At 44.3% G+C, this 23160-nt stretch overlaps 1 protein-coding gene across 3 annotated transcripts in view; it reads right to left on the reverse strand.

The window, feature by feature from the left end:
• Positions 1 to 16121: 16121 nt before the first annotated feature.
• PDYN (prodynorphin) overlaps positions 16122 to 23160 on the reverse strand; it is a 33491-nt gene continuing 26452 nt past the window's right edge. The window contains exons 3-5 of one of the 3 annotated variants that reach the window (XM_089662565.1): positions 18835 to 18983; positions 17474 to 18035; positions 16122 to 16258 (exon numbers count right to left, since the gene is read on the reverse strand). In XM_089662565.1, the coding sequence (XP_089518691.1) occupies positions 16167 to 16258; positions 17474 to 18035; positions 18835 to 18963 (783 nt within the window). In that variant the 5' untranslated portion in view covers positions 18964 to 18983 and the 3' untranslated portion in view covers positions 16122 to 16166. Of the gene's footprint in view, positions 18036 to 18834; positions 18984 to 23160 lie in introns of all 3 variants that reach the window. The other 2 variants (XM_089662566.1, XM_089662564.1) reach the window with 2 other exon arrangements.

Consider the following 23160-nt stretch of genomic DNA (forward strand, 5'->3'; position numbering starts at 1 on the left):
ACGGCGTTCCGGGGGTCACGTGACGCACACTGCGGCTCCCGGCAGAGCCTAGGCAAGAATCGCATGACACATTAAACACAATTAAACCCAAAATGCTTCAGGGGAAGGGTCAGAGCCTCGGCCAGGCCTTTCTTGTTGTCTGTGTCTACATTTCTAACCCTGCCTTATAGTAATAAAATCTAAAATAGAAATAATTGGGGTCTATAGTGAACTTTTTTGGTATAATTACAAAAAAAATTAATTATATACACTTCCACTTCACCACGGGCCGGGGTGGGGGGGCTCTGGCCATCTCCCGTACTATGTCTGCAAGTCTCTGGCCATCTCCCGCGACATGTCCGCAGGCTCTGGCCCTCTCCCGCGCCATGTCCGCAGGCTCTGGCCTTCTCCCGCGCCATGTCCGCAGGCTCTGGCCCTCTCCCGCGCCATGTCCGCAGGCTCTGGCCATGTCCGCAGGCTCTGGCCCTCTCCCGTGCCATGTCCGCAGGCTCTGGCCCTCTCCCGCACCATGTCCGCAGGCTCTGGCCCTCTCCCGCACCATGTCCGCAGGCTCTGGCCCTCTCCCGCACCATGTCCGCAGGCTCTGGCCCTCTCCCGCACCATGTCTGCAGGCTCTGGCCCTCTCCCCTACCATGTCTTGAAGCTCTGGCCATTTCCCCTACCATGTCCGCAGGCTCTGGCCCTCTCGATCGCCATGGCCGCAGGCTCTGGCCCTCTCCCGCGTCATGTCCGGAAGCTCTAACCATTTCCCCTACCATGTCTAGAAGCTCTGGCCATTTCCCCTACCATATCCGCAGGCTCTGGCCATCTATCCTACCATGTGTGAAAGTTCTGACCATTTCCCGTACCATGTCTGAAAGTTCTCGCCATCTCCCCTATCTCCGCAGGCTCTGGTCATCTCCCGTACCATGTCTGAAAGTTCTGGCCGTCTCACCAACCCTGTCTGAAAGTTCTGGCCGTCTCCCCTACCCTGTCTGAAGGTTCTGGCCTTCTCCCCAACCATGTCTGAAGGTTCTAGCCATCTCCCCAACCAAGTCTGAAAGTTCTGGCCATCTCCCCTACCCTGTCTGCAGACTCTGGCCATCTCCTGCAGCAAACATCATGTACTGTAGTATTTGTGGCATTACATACAATATACCAAATATGAAGTGTGGTTCCTTGGTGCTTACACAGGCTGCAGATGGGGTCTCCTGTTCCTCATAAATTGACAACCCTTGCTCTAAACACATGGCCGGTCTCAATGTTGTAAGAAATATTGCAGTCTCAGGACACTGTTAGGTGTAAAATCTGTAAAACAAAGGTGAAACGTCCAGTGTGATAAAAGACAGAGAATGCTGAGGATGCCATACTTCCTTCACCACTGCCTGTAATCTGAAAACTGCACAATGAATAAGAGAAAAGCAAATCCCTGGCTACAGACTGAATGTTGTTGGCAGGATGTGTCAACCTGTTGCCTCTATTTGGTTGTGACAATTGACACGGCCAGCTAAGTATTCCTCTCTCTTGCTTGTGTCATCATAATTACAGGTTGGCTCTGCTCCCATAATCCCTCAGGACAACTTTTTTTTCTAGAGAATATATTTCCCCCACTCCATGTTTCTGTGGGCCCTGGCTACAGCATTCACTTTCAACACAGAGCTGTAACTCGCAGTACCTCTTTTTTTTTAGCAGAAAATGTCCTCAGTCTTCCAAGTTGAATGACAACCAGGTTCACTCAACTGGGAGGACAGAGAAAAGACTGAGTGCAGGGTGTCATGGGCCCCTTCCCTGAGCAAGGTGCCCTGACCCTCAGTGTATTCATCCAGAGAGTGGAAACAGCACGGTCATCCATTTCTGGGAGGGTGTCTATGGACTGTGGCACATCACAGTGTGAGGAATGTACTGCTGATAACCAGCAAGTGTGAAAGGGGATATCTTCAGTGCCTCATCAATGCCCATCAGTGCAGCCTCATCAACAAACATCAGTAAGAGAGAAATATTACCTGTTTGCAAAAACTTTTAACAGAAGCAAAGAAAATCTCTTTCAAAATTTTCATATAGCCAAACAGCCATTGGTGATTAAATACCACCAAAAGAAAGCTCTAGTTGTGTGAAAAAACATGATTAAAAAATTTCATATGGGTACAGTGTTGCAGTGTGTGATTCAGAAGCTGACAGCTGAAACGGATCTCCTGGATACTTGGTGCGACTGGCTGCTGAAGGAACGCAAATGGCGCCAGGGCAGACATGACGTTAGATGTAGGAGCGAAGTGACATATAATAGGAACTAAGGCGAATCGAAGTGGAGCTTCTTCCTCAGACCTAATTAGCCAGTGGCCGTGGCCATCTAAATAGGGGAGATGTTACATCAGTTGGGCCTGTTTGCTGCATTATTGGACCAGTCCTTTGTGCAGTCAAATTATCTGGTAAGAGGAATTTATGGTGGGTGAAAGGTGCCAGTCTAGCCCTGGCTTGGGCTCTCTCTTTTAAGCACCAGCTCCTATCTGTATCTGTGGATCCTAGATGGACGTTGTGTGTTTTTAGCATTGTTTTTATTTTGATTTAAATAAGATAATGTATTCATTTTTGTTATTGATAGCACTGCACTTTATTGTTAATATTTTGTACTGTTGTATAACTTTCTTTTTTTCATTGCTAATTTTGACAATTCTAAACTGTTGGCAAATACTTTATCCCCTGAAAAAGTCCAGGTTGGGTGAAACATGTTGGGACCTTTCCTCTATACACTACTAAAACACTCGAGCTGCATGTAATCGTGTAGATTTGTAATTGAATGGACGTTAATAAATAAGAAACTAGACTTCCATGTACTGTGTAATTGGTTGAAAAGAAAGGTAAAACTGATATTTGGCCATAAGGTGTCACTGTTTCAATTCAGATGTTTCATGGTACAGCTTACAGTAATTATGGGCTGTAAATGGGCATTATTTCAGATACTTATAGATCGCTGTCAATTTATGCAGCACTGTACATATATATTGTACATTCACATCAGTCCCTAACTCTCAAGGGGCGTACAATCTAAGGTCCCTAACCCTCAAGGACTGTACCATCTAAGGTCCCTAACCCTCAAGGGGCGTACAATCTAAGGTCCCTAACCCTCAAGGGGCGTACAATCTAAGGTCCCTAACCCTCAAGGACTGTACAATCTAAGGTCCCTAACCCTCAAGGACTGTACAATCTAAGGTCCCTAACCCTCAAGGGGCGTACAATCTAAGGTCCCTAACCCTCAAGGACTGTACAATCTAAGGTCCCTAACCCTCAAGGGGCGTACAAACTAAGGTCCCTAACCCTCAAGGGGCGTACAAACTAAGGTCCCTAACCCTCAAGGGACGTACAATATAAGGTCCCTAACCCTCAAGGGGCGTACAAACTAAGGTCCCTAAACCTCAAGGGGCGTACAAACTAAGGTCCCTAACCCTCAAGGGACGTACAATCTAAGGTCCCTAACCCTCAAGGGGCGTACAAACTAAGGTCCCTAACCCTCAAGGGGCATACAAACTAAGGTCCCTAACCCTCAAGGGGCGTACAATCTAAGGCCCCTAACCCTCAATGGGTGTACAATCCAGTAAACCATAACTGGATGACTTGTCGTTTGTTACTCTCACTGTGGGGTTGATGTACTGGACTGTGCAAAATCTACAGCAACACTGCAAAGAAACCAATCAGCTTCCAGGTTTTATTGTGAATGGCTTAACTCAGTGTTTCTCAACTCCAGTCCTCATGGACCCCCAACAGGTCATGTTTTCAGGATTTCCCTCAGATGAAACAGCTGTGGTAATTACTAAGGCAGTGAAACTGATCAAATCACCTGTGCAAAATAATGGAAATCCTGAAAACATGACCTGTTGGGGGTCCATGAGGACTGGAGTTGAGAAACACTGGCTTAACTGAACAAGCTGAAGCTAGAAGCTAATTGGCTACCATGTACAGCTGCACCAGGTTCTAAGAGCTCCAGTTTTAGTAAATCTAGCCCTTCTCATCTGCATGTACTCGCTCCAGAGTCATCTCCACATCTCTGCATTGATTTCGGATAGCGACAACGACAAACCATGCTTGTGCATGTGTCGGCATAGCCACAAGTAGACTCAACACCAGGGGTATGTGTGCCAGGGTGACAATACAGAAGCACAAGTTGGAGACTAGGTTCTCACCCCACAACGGGCAGCAACTTTGGTTGTCACCCCACGACTGGGACAACGTTGTAGGATTGCATGAGTCCAAACAGCGATGACAAACTGTGCTTGAGCATGTATCGGCATAGCCACATGTAGACTTGACACCAAAGGTATGTGGGCCAGTGTGACACAAAAGCACAAGTTGGAGACTAGGTTCTCACCCCACAACAGGCAGCAACTTGGGTTGTCACCACACGACTGGGGAAAAAGTTGTAGGACTGCATAAATGAGTCCAGATAGCAACAACGACAAACCGTGCTTGTGCATGTGTGTGTCAGCATTGCCACAGGTAGACTTCACACCAGGGGTATGTGTGCCAGGGTGACAACACAGAAGCACAAGTTGGAGACTAGGTTCTCACCCCACGACAGACAACTTGGGTTGTTACCACACGACTGGGCAAATGTTGTAGGACTGCATAATAATAATAATTTTAAAAAAGTAAAGTTGCTTGAACATTAGCTAAAATGGCCACATAACCAAGGGTGGACTGACAACTCATGGGACCCCTGGGCAATAGGGGATCATGGGGCCCCTGTGTCCTTGCCCAAACACAAAAAAGCTTATGAAAAAAAGGTACCGGGGGCATCTCATGGGGCCCCCGGGCAGTGCCCGAGTTTCCAAATGCTCAGTCCGCCCCTGCACATAACATAACTACATGGGCCGTTCACGTATGCAGCACATTATCACACAAGCCTTAACCTGCATTGTGTTAGGGAGTCCATTTATTTTCAATGAATGCAGTACACCACAACACCCAGTATACGTATTGTGGTGCTTTGGCCTCTACGGGTGCCATTCAAAATGAATAGCATCGCATACAGAGCAGATGCATTGCCATACTTTGTGACAACACACACGTGAATGGGATTTAAAACAGAATAATGGCAACCGATAGAATGGATATAGTATAACGCCCAACCCCCAAGTATTCATACACAAAATAAAAATTGTGATATATAATCAATTATATTATAGATGCAAACCCACCTAAACAAGCCTTCACCTGAACAAAGCATTCACTATAAAAGGCAACCAGCCTGACACCCTCACCAGTGCCAGTATCTTCACTCCCCGGCTTTTTCTGGCTGCATTTCTTTGACCGTTTTGATTGGCTGGCACGGGAATCAATCCAGGACCAGGATCAGCACAGTGTAGAAAATGCAAACTGAGCTGCACATGCGCAACCCAGTGTACGTTCTGCAGGAGATGCAAATAGGCAAATTTATTTACTTTTTTCACATGCCTCTGCTTCAATAAAGAGCCCCCTGTTTGCATTGCTTGTTCTTGACTTCTGCTTGAAACAGAAAACTTTATATGTTAAATGAATGTTTTACTTCTAAATATTGAAAACATCCAAAGTGCTCATGGAAGCCAGAGACCATGTGACTTCCGTGCCTAGGCTTTAGGTTACATGAAGGGGCTTGGGAGAAGAGAGACATACAGTTGTGTTCAAAATAATAGCCGTCAGACATCACTAACCGGATCAATCACTGTTTTTGGTAGAAATGATATTTCTACATGGCAAATAATTTCCTAGCAGGTGTAGTAGAGTAATAGAAATCCAACAGACCCAACAGTCATGACATGCATGTTGCTGATTCTGTGTCATTGAATCACTCATTGAAAGGGGCGTGTTCAAAATAATAGCAGTGTGGAGTTCTATTAGTGAGGTCATTCATTCTTTGATAAACAGGTGGCAATTATTGCCCTTATTTAAGGAAGGAAGGCAGCATATGTTGGACATGCCGGTTACAGTGCATTTCTTTCTGAAATTCTGAGGAAAATGGGTCGTTCCAGACATTGTTCAGAAGAACAGCGTACCTTGATTAAAAAGTTGATTGGAGAGGGGAAAACATATAAAGAAGTGCAGAAAATGATCGGCTGCTCAGCTAAAATGATCGAAAATGCTTTAAAATGGCAACCAAAACCTGAAAGACGTGGAAGAAAGCGAAAAACTACCATTGGAATGGATAGAAGAATAGCCAAAATGGCGCGGACTCAGCCAACAATCAGCTCCAGGAAGATGAAAGAAGGTGTGACGTTCCCTGTGAGGACTGTTACAATTAGAAGACGCCTATGTGAAGCCAAGCTATCTGCAAGAAGCCCCCGCAAAGTCCCACTGTTGGAAAAAAGACGTGTGCTGAAGAGGTTACAATCTGCCAAAGAGCTCATTGACTGGCCTAAAGAGAAATGGCGCAACATTTTGTGGACTGATGAAAGTAAGATTGTTCTTTTTGGGTCTAGTGGGTGGAGACAGTTTGTCAGACGACCCCCAAACACTGAATTCAAGCCACAGTACACTGTGAAGACCGTGAAGCATGGTGGTGCAAGCATCATGATATGGGGATGTTTCTCATACTACGGTGTTGGGCCTATTTATCGCATACCAGGGATGATGGATCAGTTTGAATACATCAGAATACTTGAAGAGGTCATGCTGCCTTATGCTGAAGAGGAAATGCCCTTGAAATGGGTGTTCCAACAAGACAACGACCCCAAACACACCAGTAAACGTGCAACATCTTGGTTCCAGACCAACAAGATTGACATTATGGAGTGGCCAGCCCAATCCCCGGATCTTCATCCAATAGAAAACTTGTGGGGTGACATCAAAAATGCCGTTTCTGAGGCAAAACCAAGAAATAGAGAAGAACTGTGGAATGTGGTCCAATCATCCTGGGCTGGAATACCTGATCACAGTGGCCAGAAGTTGGGTGACTCCATGCAACACAGATGTACAGCAGTTCTCAGAAACAGTGCGACTACAACCAAATATTCATGAAGTCATTCAAAGGAAAGCAAAATCTTCAAACATTTTTCAGTTTATATAGTGAATGTTTGAGTTTGTAAAGAAGAATACAAACACTGCGATTTTTTTTTTAACAGTAATATTCACTTTTCCTGAATTTATTTAGAGGAACAACACAAATTTGATGTATTTTTCTTCATGTTTTGATTTGGAATAGAATGTGTCGTGTTCCCAATGCATTTGTGTGTATGGAAATAAAAGCTATTAGAAGGATTTTGAGCTTTATTCACTTTTTTCAACACACTGTTATTATTTTGAACACAACTGTATATATATTTATTATTATTTTTTTATTTCCCTACTCAGAATATTAATGAGATTTACCAATCATTGGGGAGACAATGTTTTTGCACTACTACAGTACATGTCCTTCTTTCCCATCTGAGAACGTTAAGCTGTATAGTAATGCAGTGAAAGCAGATGGCCTTGTGTCCCTTCCCATTAGCTTCTCTCGCCATTTATATTGCTTGTCTGTACTAATATTCATTATATTCTCACCAAGGCTTATAGAAGTATGTGGATTTCTTTTTTTTATTATTGTTCCCATGGAAACATAGAACAAACAGTCAACCCAAGGTATGAAAGTTACATACGTATACATCTTTAACCTTGTTTGTGAATGGGCACAATCCAAATGGCGTAAGTGGATAATAAGAAAAAGGTTGAAAGCGACGTGAGGACTGCGGGGGTGGAAGAGTCATTTAGACAGGAAATATGGAACATAGCTCAGAAAGTAGTAAGGCAAACCATCCAACTTCCTGACATACCAAAAGAGGGCAGCTTTTAGATACCCTACATCCCCAGTTAAATTTTGGTCAATACATAATATGCAAAAGAGGCATTTACAGAGGCTTGTGAGAAACCACATCTGTAAAAAAGGAAATGCCATATTTTGATAAAAAAAAAAAAAAAAAAAAAAAAAAAAGATTCTGATACAATAAATATTTTTTTTCTGCAAAAAAGTACTTCTGATGCAAAAAAACAAAAAACAAAAATTCCAGTAAGAAAGAGCTCAACTAGCCAACAGCAACAGAATGCAAAAATACTGGGTTTCTAGCAGAACTGTACATAAAAAAAAAAAAAAATTAAAAAAAAGGATTCTGATGCAATAAATTTTTTTTCTGCAAAAAAGTACTTCTGATGCAAAAAAAATTACAAAAATTACAGTAAGAAAGAGTTCAATTAGCTAGCAGCAATATAACACAAAAAAAGGGTTTCTAGCAGAACTGAACCTTAAAAAAAAAATTAGTAAAAAAGGATTCTGATGCAATAAATATTTTACTGCAAAAAAAAAAATTACAAAAATTCCAGTAAGAAATAGCTCAATTGGCTAGCAGCAACAGAACGCAAAAATACTGGGTTTCTAGCAGAACTGAACCCTTAAAAAAAAAATTAGTAAAAAAGGATTCTGATGCAATAAATATTTTACTGCAAAAAAAAAAATTACAAAAATTCCAGTAAGAAAGAGCTCAATTGGCTAGCAGCAACAGAACGCAAAAATACTGGGTTTCAAGCAGAACTGAACCCTAAAAAACAATTAAAAAAAAAAAAAGGATTCTGATGCAATAAATATTTTTTTTCTGCAAAAAAGTATTTCTGATGCAAAAAAAAAAAAAAAATTACAAAAATTCCAGTAAGAAACAGCTCAATTAGCTAGCAGCAACAGAATGCAAAAATACTGGGTTTCTAGCAGAACTGAACCCTTAAAAAAATGGATTCTGATGCAATAAATATTTTACTGCAAAAAAAAAAAACAACAAAAATTCCAGTAAGAAAGAGCTCAATTAGCTAGCAGCAACAGAACGCAAAAATACTGGGTTTCTAGCAGAACTGAACCTTTAAAAAAAAAAAATAAAAAAATACAGCAGCAAGACAGGCAAGCTTGAGTTATGAGGCTCAGTAATTATAAATGCAGCAGTTCTTGTTGGGAGCCAAGAGGTTATGCAGCATTTATTAAAGCTGAAGTAATTACGACAGTGACCAATCAATATCCTGGATCAGCAGAATGCTGAAGAATATCATTAGATGCTCAACAGAAACTTGAACTGGCACAAAAAAAGTTCAGTAATGCGGCTGCAGAGTCTCCAATTCCCCGATATACACTGCGCTCTGTCGTTTTATGTCCTGCTGGCTTCTGTCATTGTAAACACACTTTTGTAATATGCTTTTATTATATTATATGGGACTTCTAGATTGCCAATATAAAAAGGGAGATAGTACACTTACAATACAATTCAAAATGAGGATCAGAAGGGCCCCGCTCATGAGATCCTACAATACCTTGGACCCCTTCTCTTCTCCATCTACACTTCCTCCCTCGGCCAACTCATACACTCCCACGGCTTCAACTATCGCCTCTACACTGATGACACTCAAATTTACCTCTCCACCCCTCGCCTCACTCCTTCAGTCTCCGCTCGCATCACTCACCTCCTAAACGACGTCTCTGACTGGATGTCGCTCCATTTCCTCAAGCTTAACCTCTCCAAAACTGAGCTCCTCGTCTTCCCCCTGCCAACGGCGCCCCCCCCCATCCTATCCATCTACCGACAACACCACCATCAATCCCGCCCCGCAAGCCAAAGTCCTTGGCGTCATTCTGGGCTCAAACCTTTCCTTCCAACCTCATGTCAAATCACTTACAAACACATGCAGGCTCCACCTCCGCAATATCGCCAAGATACGCACCTTCCTTACCCCAGACACCACTAAACTACTCATACACTCCCTGATCATCTCATGCCTCGACTACTGCAACTCCCTCCCCACCGGCCTACCCCAGTGCAGGCTCTCCCCGCTTCAGTCCATCCTGAACTCATCCACCTCACCAGCCGCTCCACCTCTGCCACCCCCCTCTGCCTATCCCTCCACTGGCTCCCTATTGCCCAACGCATCAAATTCAAACTACTCACTCTGACCTACAAAGCCATTCACAACACTGCCCCTAACTACCTCACCAACCTGATTCCCAGGTACCACCCTACCCGTACCCGTCGCTCTTCACAGGACCTCCTATCTTGCTCCTTGGTCTCCTCCTCCCATGCACGACTGCAAGACTTCTCCAGGTCCTCCCCCATCCTCTGGAACTCGCTACCCCAATCCATCAGACTGTCACCTTCCCTCCTCACTTTCAGGCGCTCCCTGAAAACCCACCTCTTCAAGGAAGCCTACCCCACCCTCACCTAACAGCCCTTCTCCTTCATTCCTCCTACCACTCCATCCCCCACAGCCACTTCCTCCTGTACTACTACCCCCTCCCTTCTAGATTGTAAGCTCAAAAGAGTAGGGCCCTCTAACCCCTCGTGTGCTGTTTGTTGTTGCTGTACTGTTTCATGTATTGTCCCCCCCTCTATTGTACAGCGCTGAGCAAACCCTTTGGGCTATATAAACTCGATTTAATAATATCAAAAGGAAGGCCAAGTAATTAAAAAAAAAAGAAAAAAAAGTGATAATTAAAGGAAGGATGAGTTGAAGAAAACTGCATTATTTTTTGCAAGAGGTGGGATAGGCTTCCCTGAAGGGATGAGTTTTAAGTGATCACTCAAAAGGTGGACAGATTGGGGTTGGGAGATCCAGAGGGTAGGAGAGGCTCTGGAGGTGACCATGGGAGGAGGTGATGAATTAGACTGAGAGCAGGAGGGCTTGGGAGGAGTGAAGACCATTGGTTGGTTTGAAGCGAGGTTGGTGGGGCAGCCCAGGGCACAGTTGTGGATAGCTTTGTATCAGGCTGGATTGATGTGAGCAGAGTTTGTTTCTAAGATACTTATCAGGAGCCCCCTCTTTGGAATAAAATGTGCCTTGACTACCATAATGTCTTTATGGAGACTTACTAACATTGGGTCTGGATGGTTTCCCATTGGGAATTTGGTCCTGTTTTAAGATTATGTATACAAGACCATTGGCTGTTTACTGAATGTACCTGGACTTCCCACCCAAGAGGCAGCATCTACACCTTGGCCTACTCATTTGCACCTCTATGGGCAACATGAACATGCTTTGAATTCCAGCCTACCCTACTGATTGATATCGCTCTATTAAATATTAGGAGTGGGTTTCAGTGTACTGATCCTGTCACACATGCTCCTGCAGAAGGATTCCCAAAACACGTCGAGTCCATGTCCATGTGAATTGCAATCAAAATTGTTGCATGTTGTGAACCCCTTAAGTGGAGAGTCATTTTTAATGGTCCATAATGAAGTTGTTTTTACGGTACTCAGTTTCTCTTCCATGACTACATATTTCTCTTTCAGGTCTATGACTACATATTTTGTTCATAGTTGAACATGATTTGCTGGGATGTGGACATATAGTTCCACAGTCTGAGTTTCTCTCCTGCCATAGATGAATTTGTATGTTGTATTATATTGGTTGGGTAAGCAGATACCAGCGAAGGGATTGGCAGGAAGAGGTCGTGGTTGGTAAATAGGATGGGTCTTGCAGCAGCATTCATAAGAGCAATGGGGGGATAGCCTGTGCAGAGGTAGGCCAATGAGGAAATTGCAGTATTCGAAGCAAGAGAAGTGAATTAGTAGCTTGGTGACGTCATTGGTTAGGAAGGAACATATGTTGGAAATGGTATGAAGGAGAAGGTGGCAAGACTTGGATGTGGGGCTGAAAGGACAGGTCAGAGTCCAGGATTACAACTAGCAACCCAGGATGATGGAAGGGATTGACAGATATAACATTGATCTTGAGAGAAAGGAGTGGAGGGGATAATTAGAGCTTAATTCTATAAAGAGTTAATTTTACTAAATGGAGGAACATCTATACTAATCTGTCAGAGAGTGAAATATATATTTAAAAAAAAAAACACCGGAAAGGCGATTGGTTTCTATGCAGAGCTGCACCAGATATTGCACACTCCAGTTTTAGGAAATCAAACCCATTGGGGTTTCTACCCAGGAGCCCCATAAAAAGAATACTGCCAGTTGCAGTTCTCCCTCTGCCTACAAAGGCTACGTATTCTTCTGTATAATTTTAGAAAGCTCCAACTTTTTCCATAATCTACATATTTTATGTACAACCAGAATACCAAAAGGAAAAACAAAAACAAAAAATTGGCTCTCATGATGCAATTAGCACTTGAAATGCAGGGTGTGTGTAAGAACATAAACATCTTTCTTCATTATCGAGTGTAACCTGCATTAATGCTCAGCAACCAATCAGAATGTGGTTTGTTGATTTCAAAGCTACTCCGTTGATTGTCCTCCCTAAGGCTACATTCACACCAGGGGTGGACTGACCTGTGGAAACTCGGGCACTGCCCAAGGGCCCGGGGTCAGTAGGGGGCCCCATGAGATGCCCCTGGTACCTTTTTCATAGGCGTTGTTGAGTTTGGGCAAGGACACAGGGGCCCCATGATCCCCTATTGCCCGGGGGCCCCATGAGTTGTCAGTCCACCCCTGGTTCACACTAGCCATGTTAGCAAGCGGCAGACAGGCGTTTTGAAGCGTTTTTACCGTTTCCCAAACGCCTGGGAAAATTCTGCACATTGCAGCACATGGTGCTGTTCAAACGGGAGCGTTAGCGTTGCGGCAAAACGGCACCTCTGGTCGAGTCAGGAGTAGTTGAAGCCTCCTATTCAAGTCTATGGTGCTGCTCCGCAAATGCCCGGCCGGCGTTTGCGGAGCATTAACACCATTCAAACTTCATTATAGGCATTTGTGGGGCGTTTTTAATGCTTGGCAAACGCCTAGCAACTGCCGCTGAACCGCGCATGCGGCGTTTGCGGAGCGTTAAAAACGCTCCGCAAACGCCAGACCAACGCTTGTCAAACGCTATAGGGGCATTTGGCAAGAGTTGGAAAAACAGTCAAGTGTGAACGAGCCCTAATGGACAACGAATAGCAAATGGGTGTGGCAAGTCAGGGAAGTAAAGTGAAACTAGCTTTGTGTATTTTGCAGCCAAGAAAATTTTCTTTCACATTGCCCTGAGAGATAAAATAAATAAAACTGATTATGGTTGCAAAGAAATTGCATCGAATTCACAAGGAAATGGAAGTTAAATGCGGTTATTTTTAAAAAGACTGAGTTTTGTCTTTGGCGGACGCATGTTTTGCTTCCAGTTTGCAGACTGGGTTGCCTTCGGCTACACTGCAACTGAAAACTCCCTAAACAGAAATTCTACATTTGAATAAATCTAAAAAAACTTCCCCTTTCTGTACAGTTTGGGTTCTTTTTATAATATTCCAGAACAGTGGAAATGGGAGCAGAGTTAAAAAAAAAAAAAAACTGAAACAAAGGTTGTAACAAAAGGAAACCTTCAGTAAGGCTTGGTTCACACTGCCGTGACTTTGGATCCAACTTGTGAGACCCCCAAGTGGCATGACATGTGGAAACCCATGTTAGTCAATGAGAGCTGCTTTAATTAAAACTAATGAAGTTGCTCCAACTTTAGAAAAGGTTCCTGTACTACTTCAAGGCGACTTCTATCCGACTTGTGCCCATAGACTTTAATGCTAGTCGCCTCCTCATCCATATTGGTGTGATTTGGACCTGACATTACAGGAAGATTACACCAGGCATTCCTTGAAAGTCGCTTCTAAGTCACATCAAAGTAGTACTCAAGTTGCCAGGAAGTCGTCTGGTAAGGTCGCACTGTAAGACGCGTGATTTTCAGGTGGCAGTAGTGTGAACTGAGACTTAGGAGAGCTTCAAAAGGCAACAGACTAAATGTAAACCCCAGTCAAGGATGAAAAATGCACATACCAATGCTCTGCAATCTTCACCAGCTGGTGGGTCTTCTTGTTAAATCCCCGTAGAAGTCGGTATCCTCCCTTACTGAAAATGATTGCAAACCTCTGCAATGAAAAAATGAACAAAGCAAATCCTTCTATAGTATGTACTTGCCGTGCTCCAAAGCAGCTAGTGTGATTTGTGTTTGCTCTGTCATTCCTCTGCTGTCTGCATGAGTCACTTTTGAGCGTCTATGCTGACACCAAGCTATCCCCTTCAGCTGTGCATGTTTCCCAAACAGACTGTGTAGAGGGGTGTGTACCCATTCCCTCCACTCAGGTCTCCGATTACACTCAGCATCCTGCTCTGTGCTGTGCAGTGTGACATCAGATCCATGACTCTGCCTTCTGGAACTCAGAAATACTTTGTAAAATGTGTGATTTAGGAGGCTGTAGAGAAATGGGGGCTACAGATATACAGGTACAACCTATGTAGGAAGATTTACTTCATCTATGTACATCACCTGAGGCTAGTCACTTCACTTTGTATATGCAAGGGCAGGGACGGACTGAGAACTCATGGGGCCCCCAGGCAATAGGGGATCATGGGGCCCGTGTCCTCGCCCAAACTCAAACCACACCCAAAAAAGCCTATGAAAGGTACCAGGGGCATCTCATGGGGCCCCCTACTAACACCGGGCCCTCGGGCAGTACCCAAGTGCCTGAATGGTCAGTCCACCCCTATGCAAGAGTTATCAACCACTTGAAGAGCCCTGAATTAAAATTTTCAGTACTGCAGACCCAAAACAGAAAAAACATGAATACAGTCCCGCACAAAACCATAGGGAAAAACCACATGTATCTGGATGGATTAAAATGAACGTGTACTTGGATTCATTAGTACATCATTTCTGAAATTATGTTCATGTTTTTCAAACTTGCTCTATCAGATTTTTCTTTTTAGAATGGAACATTTGCCACCAGAAGCAATAAAGGTTTGCCACTATAATATAAAATGTTCAACAACTGTTGAGATAAGTTACACGCCATACAGGCAGGGTACGGGTATCTATGAGTCACCTGATCTATAGATGAAGGAGCAGTAAAGCACAACCACTGTGTAGTGCTGAAAAGCAGAAGTGCCGCCTACATTTGTAATGAGTGAATATGGCTGCTACTGTACCTACCTTATAAAATTATAAACTGGATACAAAAACATCCACCTCACCAACCGCTCAACATCTACCTCCCCCCTCTGCCAATCCCTTCATTGGCTCCCGATTGCCCAACGCATCAAATTCAAACTGCTAACTCTGACCTACAAAGCCATTCACAACGCCGCCCCGAACTACATAACTGACCTGATACCCAAATACTACCCTATCCGTGCCCTCCGCTCCTCACAGGACCTCCTGCTCTCTAGCTCCCTGGTCTCCTCCTCCCACGCCCGATTGTAGGACTTCTCCAGGACTTCCCCCATCCTCTGGAACTCCCTACCCCAATCCATCATACTGTCACCTACCCTCCTCACCTTCAGGCGCACCCTGAAAACCCTCCTCTTCAGGGAAGCCTACCCCAACCTCACCTAACACCCGACCTCACCTAACAACTAACCTCCTCCACTCCTCCCACCACTCCATCCCCCACAGCCATCTCCTCCTGTGCCACCTTCCCCTCCCTCCTAGATTGTAAGCTCGAAAGAGCAGGGCCCTCGAACCCCTCGTGTATTGTATTGTTACTGTCTTGTCTCATGTTCTGTCCCCCTTGCTACTGTACAGCGCTGAGCATACCCTTTGGCGCTATATAAATACTGTATAATAACAAGGCTTGTAAATAATGTATTACATATTGATAATGTTAATTACAAGTGGATCATTTTTACATATGGACTAAAAAAAAAGAAAAAAGAAAACGTATATATTCCAAAGCTGGGAAACTACACAATTACCCCTTGAAGTGTGCCCATACTGCAAGGGTTATCAGCTTGTATGGTCTAGGTGAGAGGAGAACCCCTTTTACCTACCTAGTCCTCCACTCCCCCCAGCAGATGGCATTCCCCCACACCCTAACAATGGGTTGTCCATCAGCGTCATCACTGTGCAGGGCTACGGACCCTGCACTGGTCTTGATCAGGACCTTAGACTGCAGCGGCAAAGGGGAGAAGGCGCTACAGGGATTGAAACAGCAGCATGGAGGAGTGAAGGAATGGGTAAGTAAATTTACTTTGACAAGTTCCCTAGACCTGCAGTAAATGAGTGTTTACCCTTTGCAGTGCTGGCACAGACCTAAGGCAAGGGATAGTTTTCACATTTTCCGATAATGTACCCTGCAACTCATTACAGTTCAGTCAATGATTTTACCAGTTGCATGTAGTTGTAAGTACGAAAACCCTTTGACCCAACCAAGTCTAGAAAAATGATCTTCTAGATAAGATGCCACAAAATCCACACACAGAAAATGACTGAACACAAAATTAATTTATTATTAAGAGCAATAAAGTCATCTATTTCTTCACATAGTTACAAGGACTTGCTGGACTTGAGATACTTTGTCTAGGATGATTCACAGAATGCAGAGGAGGCATCGGTTCGTTAACTGTACGGAGGAAAGAAATAAAAAGAGAAGATGGTGTCTTTTTGTTGGTAGCAGTATATGGAGAAAAAAAACAAAAAAAAAACAGCTGTACAATTTCATCCATCGGAGTCAAAAGGAGGGTGTCAAGTGCAGGAGAGGAGGGCTGGGTGGGAGGTGGTGGAAAAAGCAGTCACTGGAACACAATTAAACAGACCTGTCCTGTCTTTAAATGCCATCTACTACTTCCTAAGTGGACCCTTAAAACAGGTGCAATCAACTATCGCCGGACTGCAACTGTCGAAACTGATTTTTTTTTTTTTTTCCCCGCTCACCATTTTATGACTGGCTCTCTCATCTGCCTATATGTAGCATTAGTAATGACAAAAAAGTTTGCTGTCAATTGAGAACTTGCATCTGTTTTAAGACGCAACCTAAATCTTTAACTGGGAAGAAGAAACTTAAGAGTTTTCTAAAATTGTTCAATTACATCAACACCTGCAGAAGAGGAGACAGCAATGCTGGCCAATGTAATGTACAGCTTACTACACGTATTACAATATCCTTGTTGGGTAGACTGCTGCTTTAAATATTCTGAGCGCATGCGCGCTTTCTACAGTCTTTCGGTGGCATGGATTTCAGGCTACTGGATATAACTTCTTCCTTTAGGGGAAACCAGAGAAAATTGCGTAGGATGCCGTTGCTGACCTCCTCTGGCTTTAGTATTTTCTCACTCATTGACCCGGGACAAGCATGTGGCCAATGAAGTCTGGTTGGCATGCTTGTTCCTGTAGTGACACCATTGGATCAAGCATAACAGCCAGGTATTTTGCATTAACAGAAGGGATCAGCAGCAGAAGCCAAAATTCCTTGGAGTCATTTTGTGAACTGATTAGGTGGCCCACTAGCTGGAAATTCATGTGAGCTGGGGCTGCAAATTTGATTCAGCCCACAGAAGGTCTGCTCTGGCTGTGTACCGGAAACAGGTCCACTTTAACTAAAGAAATGAGAAGTGAAGGGAGTAGTAATTAAAGATCTGAGCTGGTTTTTCTCCTTCCACCACCTCCTGGTTACCTTCAGCACACATGACTATATCTTAAAGATCAGACAACTCCCCTGAAAAGGTGCTGGGCTCCTCTTCTGATCTTGCTATGACCTTAAACTGACGCCTGAGAAATCCACCATACCTCTTCTGATTGTCCCACTTTAACTTGGGCCGGATCCTGCGCATGAACCCACCATAGCGTTTCTGAAGTTCTGCCACTCCATGCTCGGTTTCTACTCCCTGCTCCGTCTCCATTTCCTCCACCCCTTGGTCTGGGGAAATCTCTGGATCTATGAATCTCCTCTTCAAGTCTGCACCCTGTCCATTCTCCCAACTTCTCTTGGGGTACTTGCGTAGGAAGCCCCCATAACGCTTTTTCTCATCCTTTGTGCTCCATGCTTGGTTGTGCTCTTCTGATTCCTCACTGATCTCCGTTTCCTGATCTGGGTCAGCTATTTCCATGATGTCTCTCTCTCCATACTTGCGTAGGAGACCGCCAAAGGCCTTGCCATCCTCACCTCGAAAGACGCTGCTCTCTCGTTTTGGAGAGCTGAAGAAGAACTTGTTCTTATCCAGTTTTTTCATAAACCCTCCGTAGCGTTTCTCTGGCACCTCTTGAGAATCTGCAGAGGTGGGTACTCGCTCCTGTTCCCTTTTGGAGATTTCAAGAGTGCTTCCAAAAGGAGAAAGGATTGCTTCACACCGTTCCCACTCTGTAACAGATGACAGGGACCCTTCACACTGTAAAGAGCAGACCTGTAACAGATTCACAGTGAAAACTTTAGTTCTGTTATCTGCTGGAGAAGCATGGCCTAAAAAACGCAGACATTCTTAGATCTGACAGTGAATACAGCTTGTTTTAAGGCCGGTTCACACTGCTGCGACTTATCATGCGACCAGGGGTGGACTGAAAACTCATGGGGCCCCTGGGCAATAGGGGATCATGGGGCCCGTGTCCTTGACCAAACTCAAAAAAGCCTATGAAAAAGGAACCAGGGGCATCTCATGGGGCTCCCTACTGACCCCCGGCCCTTGGGCAGTGCCCGAGTTTCCAAATGGTCAGTCCGCCCCTGCATGCGACTTGAGACACATTAAGTCACAGAAACATTTGTTTCAATGGGTGCCGTCGCATGACTTTGGGGTTACAGCAGTGTAAACCAAACCTAAAGGAACCTTATGCATAAAAAAGCGTCACAAAATCCTTGAGGCCAATGGGAAGCAGATTTCGTGACACTTGCAAGTCTGGACTGTAAAGATAGCAGTTGGAAGCCTTTTAGTAGTCATGGGCAACAAGACACTCTCAGCTGATCTATCTTGGAAAAAAATATATTAAAGCAGTGCTAAAATCTCCTATACTGCCATTGCCCAGTTGGTCTGTGACTACCAACATATGACACCAGCAATGCTTTTACCCATTTTGTTTCCTTTACAAAGTTGCTTAGGCAATGTAGTTAGAATGCTATTTTATTCTGGCCATGTCTTAAAATAACCGCAGTTCTTCCCATTCATAAATTTCCACAATGTATTCTGCATCACCCCTAAATAGGAAACCTACCAATGGGTTGAAGTGGGTACTGGTGAAGCGTAGCTGCATGGCACAGGAGAAGCACCAGGACACACAATCTGCACAGCTGGCTCTTGGGGCCGAAAGGCTCAGGAGAACGATCAGAAACATCAAGCCCATCCTGTCCAGACAAGGGAGCTCTGTAATGAGAAATGACAAATCAGTTAAAGTGGGGCATATAGAAGGGCAACCTCTACAGCTTACACACGGGCAGATCAACATCAGGAAAAGGTCACATGCATTTGGATATATCTGCCGATAATCATCCCATACAAGGTCCAGAGTTGACCACCCAGATATCCAGTAATATATAGTAAACAAAAAAAAATAGATTTTTTTTTTCAATTACATACACACATATACTTTGACAACAACAGTCTAAGAAAGAATATCCCCTTACTTTGGAGAGATTTCTTAATGCTGTTAAATTAAATTCCTCCCACTGACACCAATGATGAGGCACTATTCCTTCCACTGACACCAATGATGGGGTACTATTCCTTCCACTGACACCAATGATGGGGTACTATTCCTTCCACTGATACCGATGATGGGGCACTATTCCTCCCCCTGATACCAATGATGGGACACTATTCCTCCCCCTGATACCAATGATGGGGCACTATTCCTCCCACTGATACCAATGATGGGGCACTATTCCTCCCATTGACACCGATGATGGGACACTATTCCTCCCACTGACACCGATGATGGGACACTATTCCTCCCACTGACACCGATGATGGGACACTATTCCTCCCACTGACACCGATGATGGGACACTATTCCTCCCACTGACACCGATGATGGGACACTATTCCTCCCACTGATACCAATGATAGGACACTATTCTTCCCACTGATACCAATGATAGGACACTATTCCTCCCACTGACACCAATGATGGGGCACTATTCCTCCCACTGACACCAATGATGGGGCACTATTCCTCCCACTGACACCAATGATGGGGCACTATTCCTCCCACTGATACCAATGATGGGGCACTATTCCTTCCACTGATACCAATGATGGGGCACTATTCCTCCCACTGATACCAATGATGGGGCACTATTCCTTCCACTGATACCAATGATGGGGCACTATTCCTCCCACTGATACCAATGATGGGGCACTATTCCTTCCACTGATACCAATGATGGGGCACTATTCCTTCCACTGATACCAATGATGGGGCACTATTCCTCCCACTGATACCAAAGATGGGGCACTATTCCTCCCACTGATACCAATGATGGGGCACTATTTCTCCTACTGATACCAATGATGGGACACTATTCCTCCTACTGATACCAATGATGGGGCACTATTCCTCCCACTGATACCAATGATGGGGCACTATTCTTCCTACTGATCATAATGATGGGGCACTATTCCTCCACTGATACCAATGATGGGGCACTATTCCTCCCACTGATCATAATGATGGGGCACTATTCCTTCCACTGATACCAATGACGGGGCACTATTCCTCCCACTGATACCAATGACGGGGCACTATTCCTCCCACTGATAGCAATGATGGGGCACTATTCCTCCCACTGACACCAATGATGGGGCACTATTCCTTCCACTGATACCAAGGATGAGGCACTATTCCTTCCACTGATACCAAGGATGGGGCACTATTCCTTCCACTGATACCAATGATGAGGCACTATTCCTTCCACTGATACCAATGATGGGGCACTATTCCTCCCACTGACACCAATGACGGGGCACTATTCCTTCCACTGATACCAATGATGGGGCACTATTCCTCCCACTGACACCAATGATGGGACACTATTTCTTCCACTGATACCAAGGATGGGGCACTATTCCTCCCACTGATACCAATGATGGGGCACTATTCCTCCCACTGACACCAATGATGGGGCACTATTCCTTCCACTGATACCAATGATAGGGCACTATTCCTTCCACTGATACCAATGATGGGGCACTATTCCTTCCACTGATACCAATGATGGGGCACTATTCCTTCCACTGATACCAATGATGGGGCACTATTCCTTCCACTGATACCAATGATGGGGCACTATTCCTCCCACTGATACCAATGATGGGGCACTATTCCTCCCACTGATACCAATGATGGGGCACTATTCCTCCCACTGATACCAATCATGGGACATTATCTTTCTCACTAATACCATTTTCTACTGCCACTGGCCACAGTCCGAACCCCCTAAAAAATAAATGGAAATAAACTGGCCCTTTGCTTAGAAAGTTTGGAGACCCCTGCTCTAAATAATCAAAATTGCAGATGATATATTGACAAACTAAAAACACCACATTTAACACCACTTCAAATCCATAAAAATAGAATCTGGTATTCCGGATTAGATGTCAATTATTAGACCCTGCTTAGAGGTCATGCAAGTGGAATCTGCCTTATTCAAAGCTCATCTAGCATCTGATATTCTTTGTTACTCGCCCGAGTATGACCCTACCTAATATTTTGAGGGAATTGCGTATATATGGGGGGGCTCTCAAATTTCAAAATAAACTTGGCTAAATCAGCGGCATTCGACATCAGAATCTCACCCCAGGATCTTCAACCTCTCTCTGATCATTTCTTTTTCCACTGGGCAGAACAATCAATTACATATTTGGTTACCAAGATTACCAACAATCTTGCGGACCTTTATCAGGCGAACTTTGTTCCCCTACTTCAAAACATTACTTGAGACCTGAAAAATGGCATGCGCTGACGTTAACATGGTTTGGGTAGTCCAACGCCCTGAAAATGACTATACTCCCACAGATTCTCTGTTTCTGGCCTTACCTGTGAACATTCCTCTACCTTTCTATAAATGCATCCACTTCTTGTTTCAGGAATTTCTATGGTCCCACAAGCCATCTAGGTTAAAATTCCAGCCTCTCTCTCACCCCAAGGTTAGAGGGGATTTAGGCCTTTCAGATATAGCATGCTATTACCAGGCGGTTCACCTCATGAGAATTGTTGACTGGCACTGTAATGAGGACAAGAAACAGTGGGTGGCCATGAAGGGAAAGGACACTAATCAATCCTCTCCAGGGCATACCTTGGCTAACCTCCTGGCTTCCAGTCGAGGTATAGACCCACCCAACAATTGGAACCTTGATCCAAGTAGCTCAGTCGGTATTCCGCTCTACAGACCTTTACCCTTTGTGTTGGAAAGAAGCACCTTCCAGACACATACTTTCACTCCTATACAGTTTCCTAACTGCGTCTTCCGATGATGCCTCTCCAGCATTTGTGCATCATTGGGAAACTGATCTAGGAATGACTTATGCCAAAACAGGTAAGCAAGATTTTCCTTCTGACTCAAATCTTCCATAGCAAACTATTATCAGGAAATAGGATAAAAGATACTTGCTATATGATACCGAGTCACATATATACTCAACAAAATTGACTAACATTCCAGACACCTGTTGGTGTTGTTCTCAAGACGCTGGTACACTTGCTCATATTTTCTGGTTCTGTCCTAGACTGCGCCCCTTCTGGGAGGACATGACAGCCACAATTGAACAATTGACGTCAGTAGACCTGAGGGAGAACCCATCAGCCTGTTTGCTCCACCTGACGGAGAAGCCCGTCCGAAAGTACAAGGCTTCTCTTACTATCCACTTGGTGAATGCGACAAAGGCTTGCATCCCAGTTATGTCGAAGCAAACACGACCTCCAACTAGGTCACTGTAGTATTCCCAAGTCAACGATATTCTTCATTTGAAGGACTTAACGGCTACTCTTCACAACATGGAGGAGGCTTTCAGAGAAAGGTGGAGGACCTGGAGATACTTTACCTGCATGGATAAATATTTAAGGAAGGTCAAGGTCAGTTTGAGACATGACCTGTAAAGTGGGCATATTTCCCCAAGGAACCCAATCTGGAGATGTGAACAACAACTTTCCTATCCCCCCCTTTTTCCTCTCTTTTTTTCTTACTACTTTCTGCTACCCTTTTTCTCTCTTAGTTCTTGAAAACGGTCTTGCCATAGTTGGTAACCAGAGCTAGATTGTGTGCAGTAATTGCACCAGACAGTTTACTTACGCAGCTCTGTGTAGGTTAAGTTCTAAGTTGAACAGTATGTTAGAATATTTATCTTCTTACATAACGGAGTATCTGAAGTACATCTGTCTTTTGATCCTGTGTGAAGAAATCTCAATGCTCATTTATGTGTGGAGAAATTTGGAAATGCGATGTAGTTATAAATGTTATCCCTTTGTATTACAATCCGATGCTCAAATCATCCTCTGCAAGTAGGGTTTGCATAAAGAAAAAACAAAAAAAAAACATATCTAGCA

The sequence above is a fragment of the Staurois parvus genome, unplaced genomic scaffold, assembly GCF_062004578.1.
Source record: "Staurois parvus isolate SC_StPar_1 unplaced genomic scaffold, SC_StPar_1.0 ptg001490l, whole genome shotgun sequence".
NCBI lineage: Eukaryota > Metazoa > Chordata > Amphibia > Anura > Ranidae > Staurois > Staurois parvus.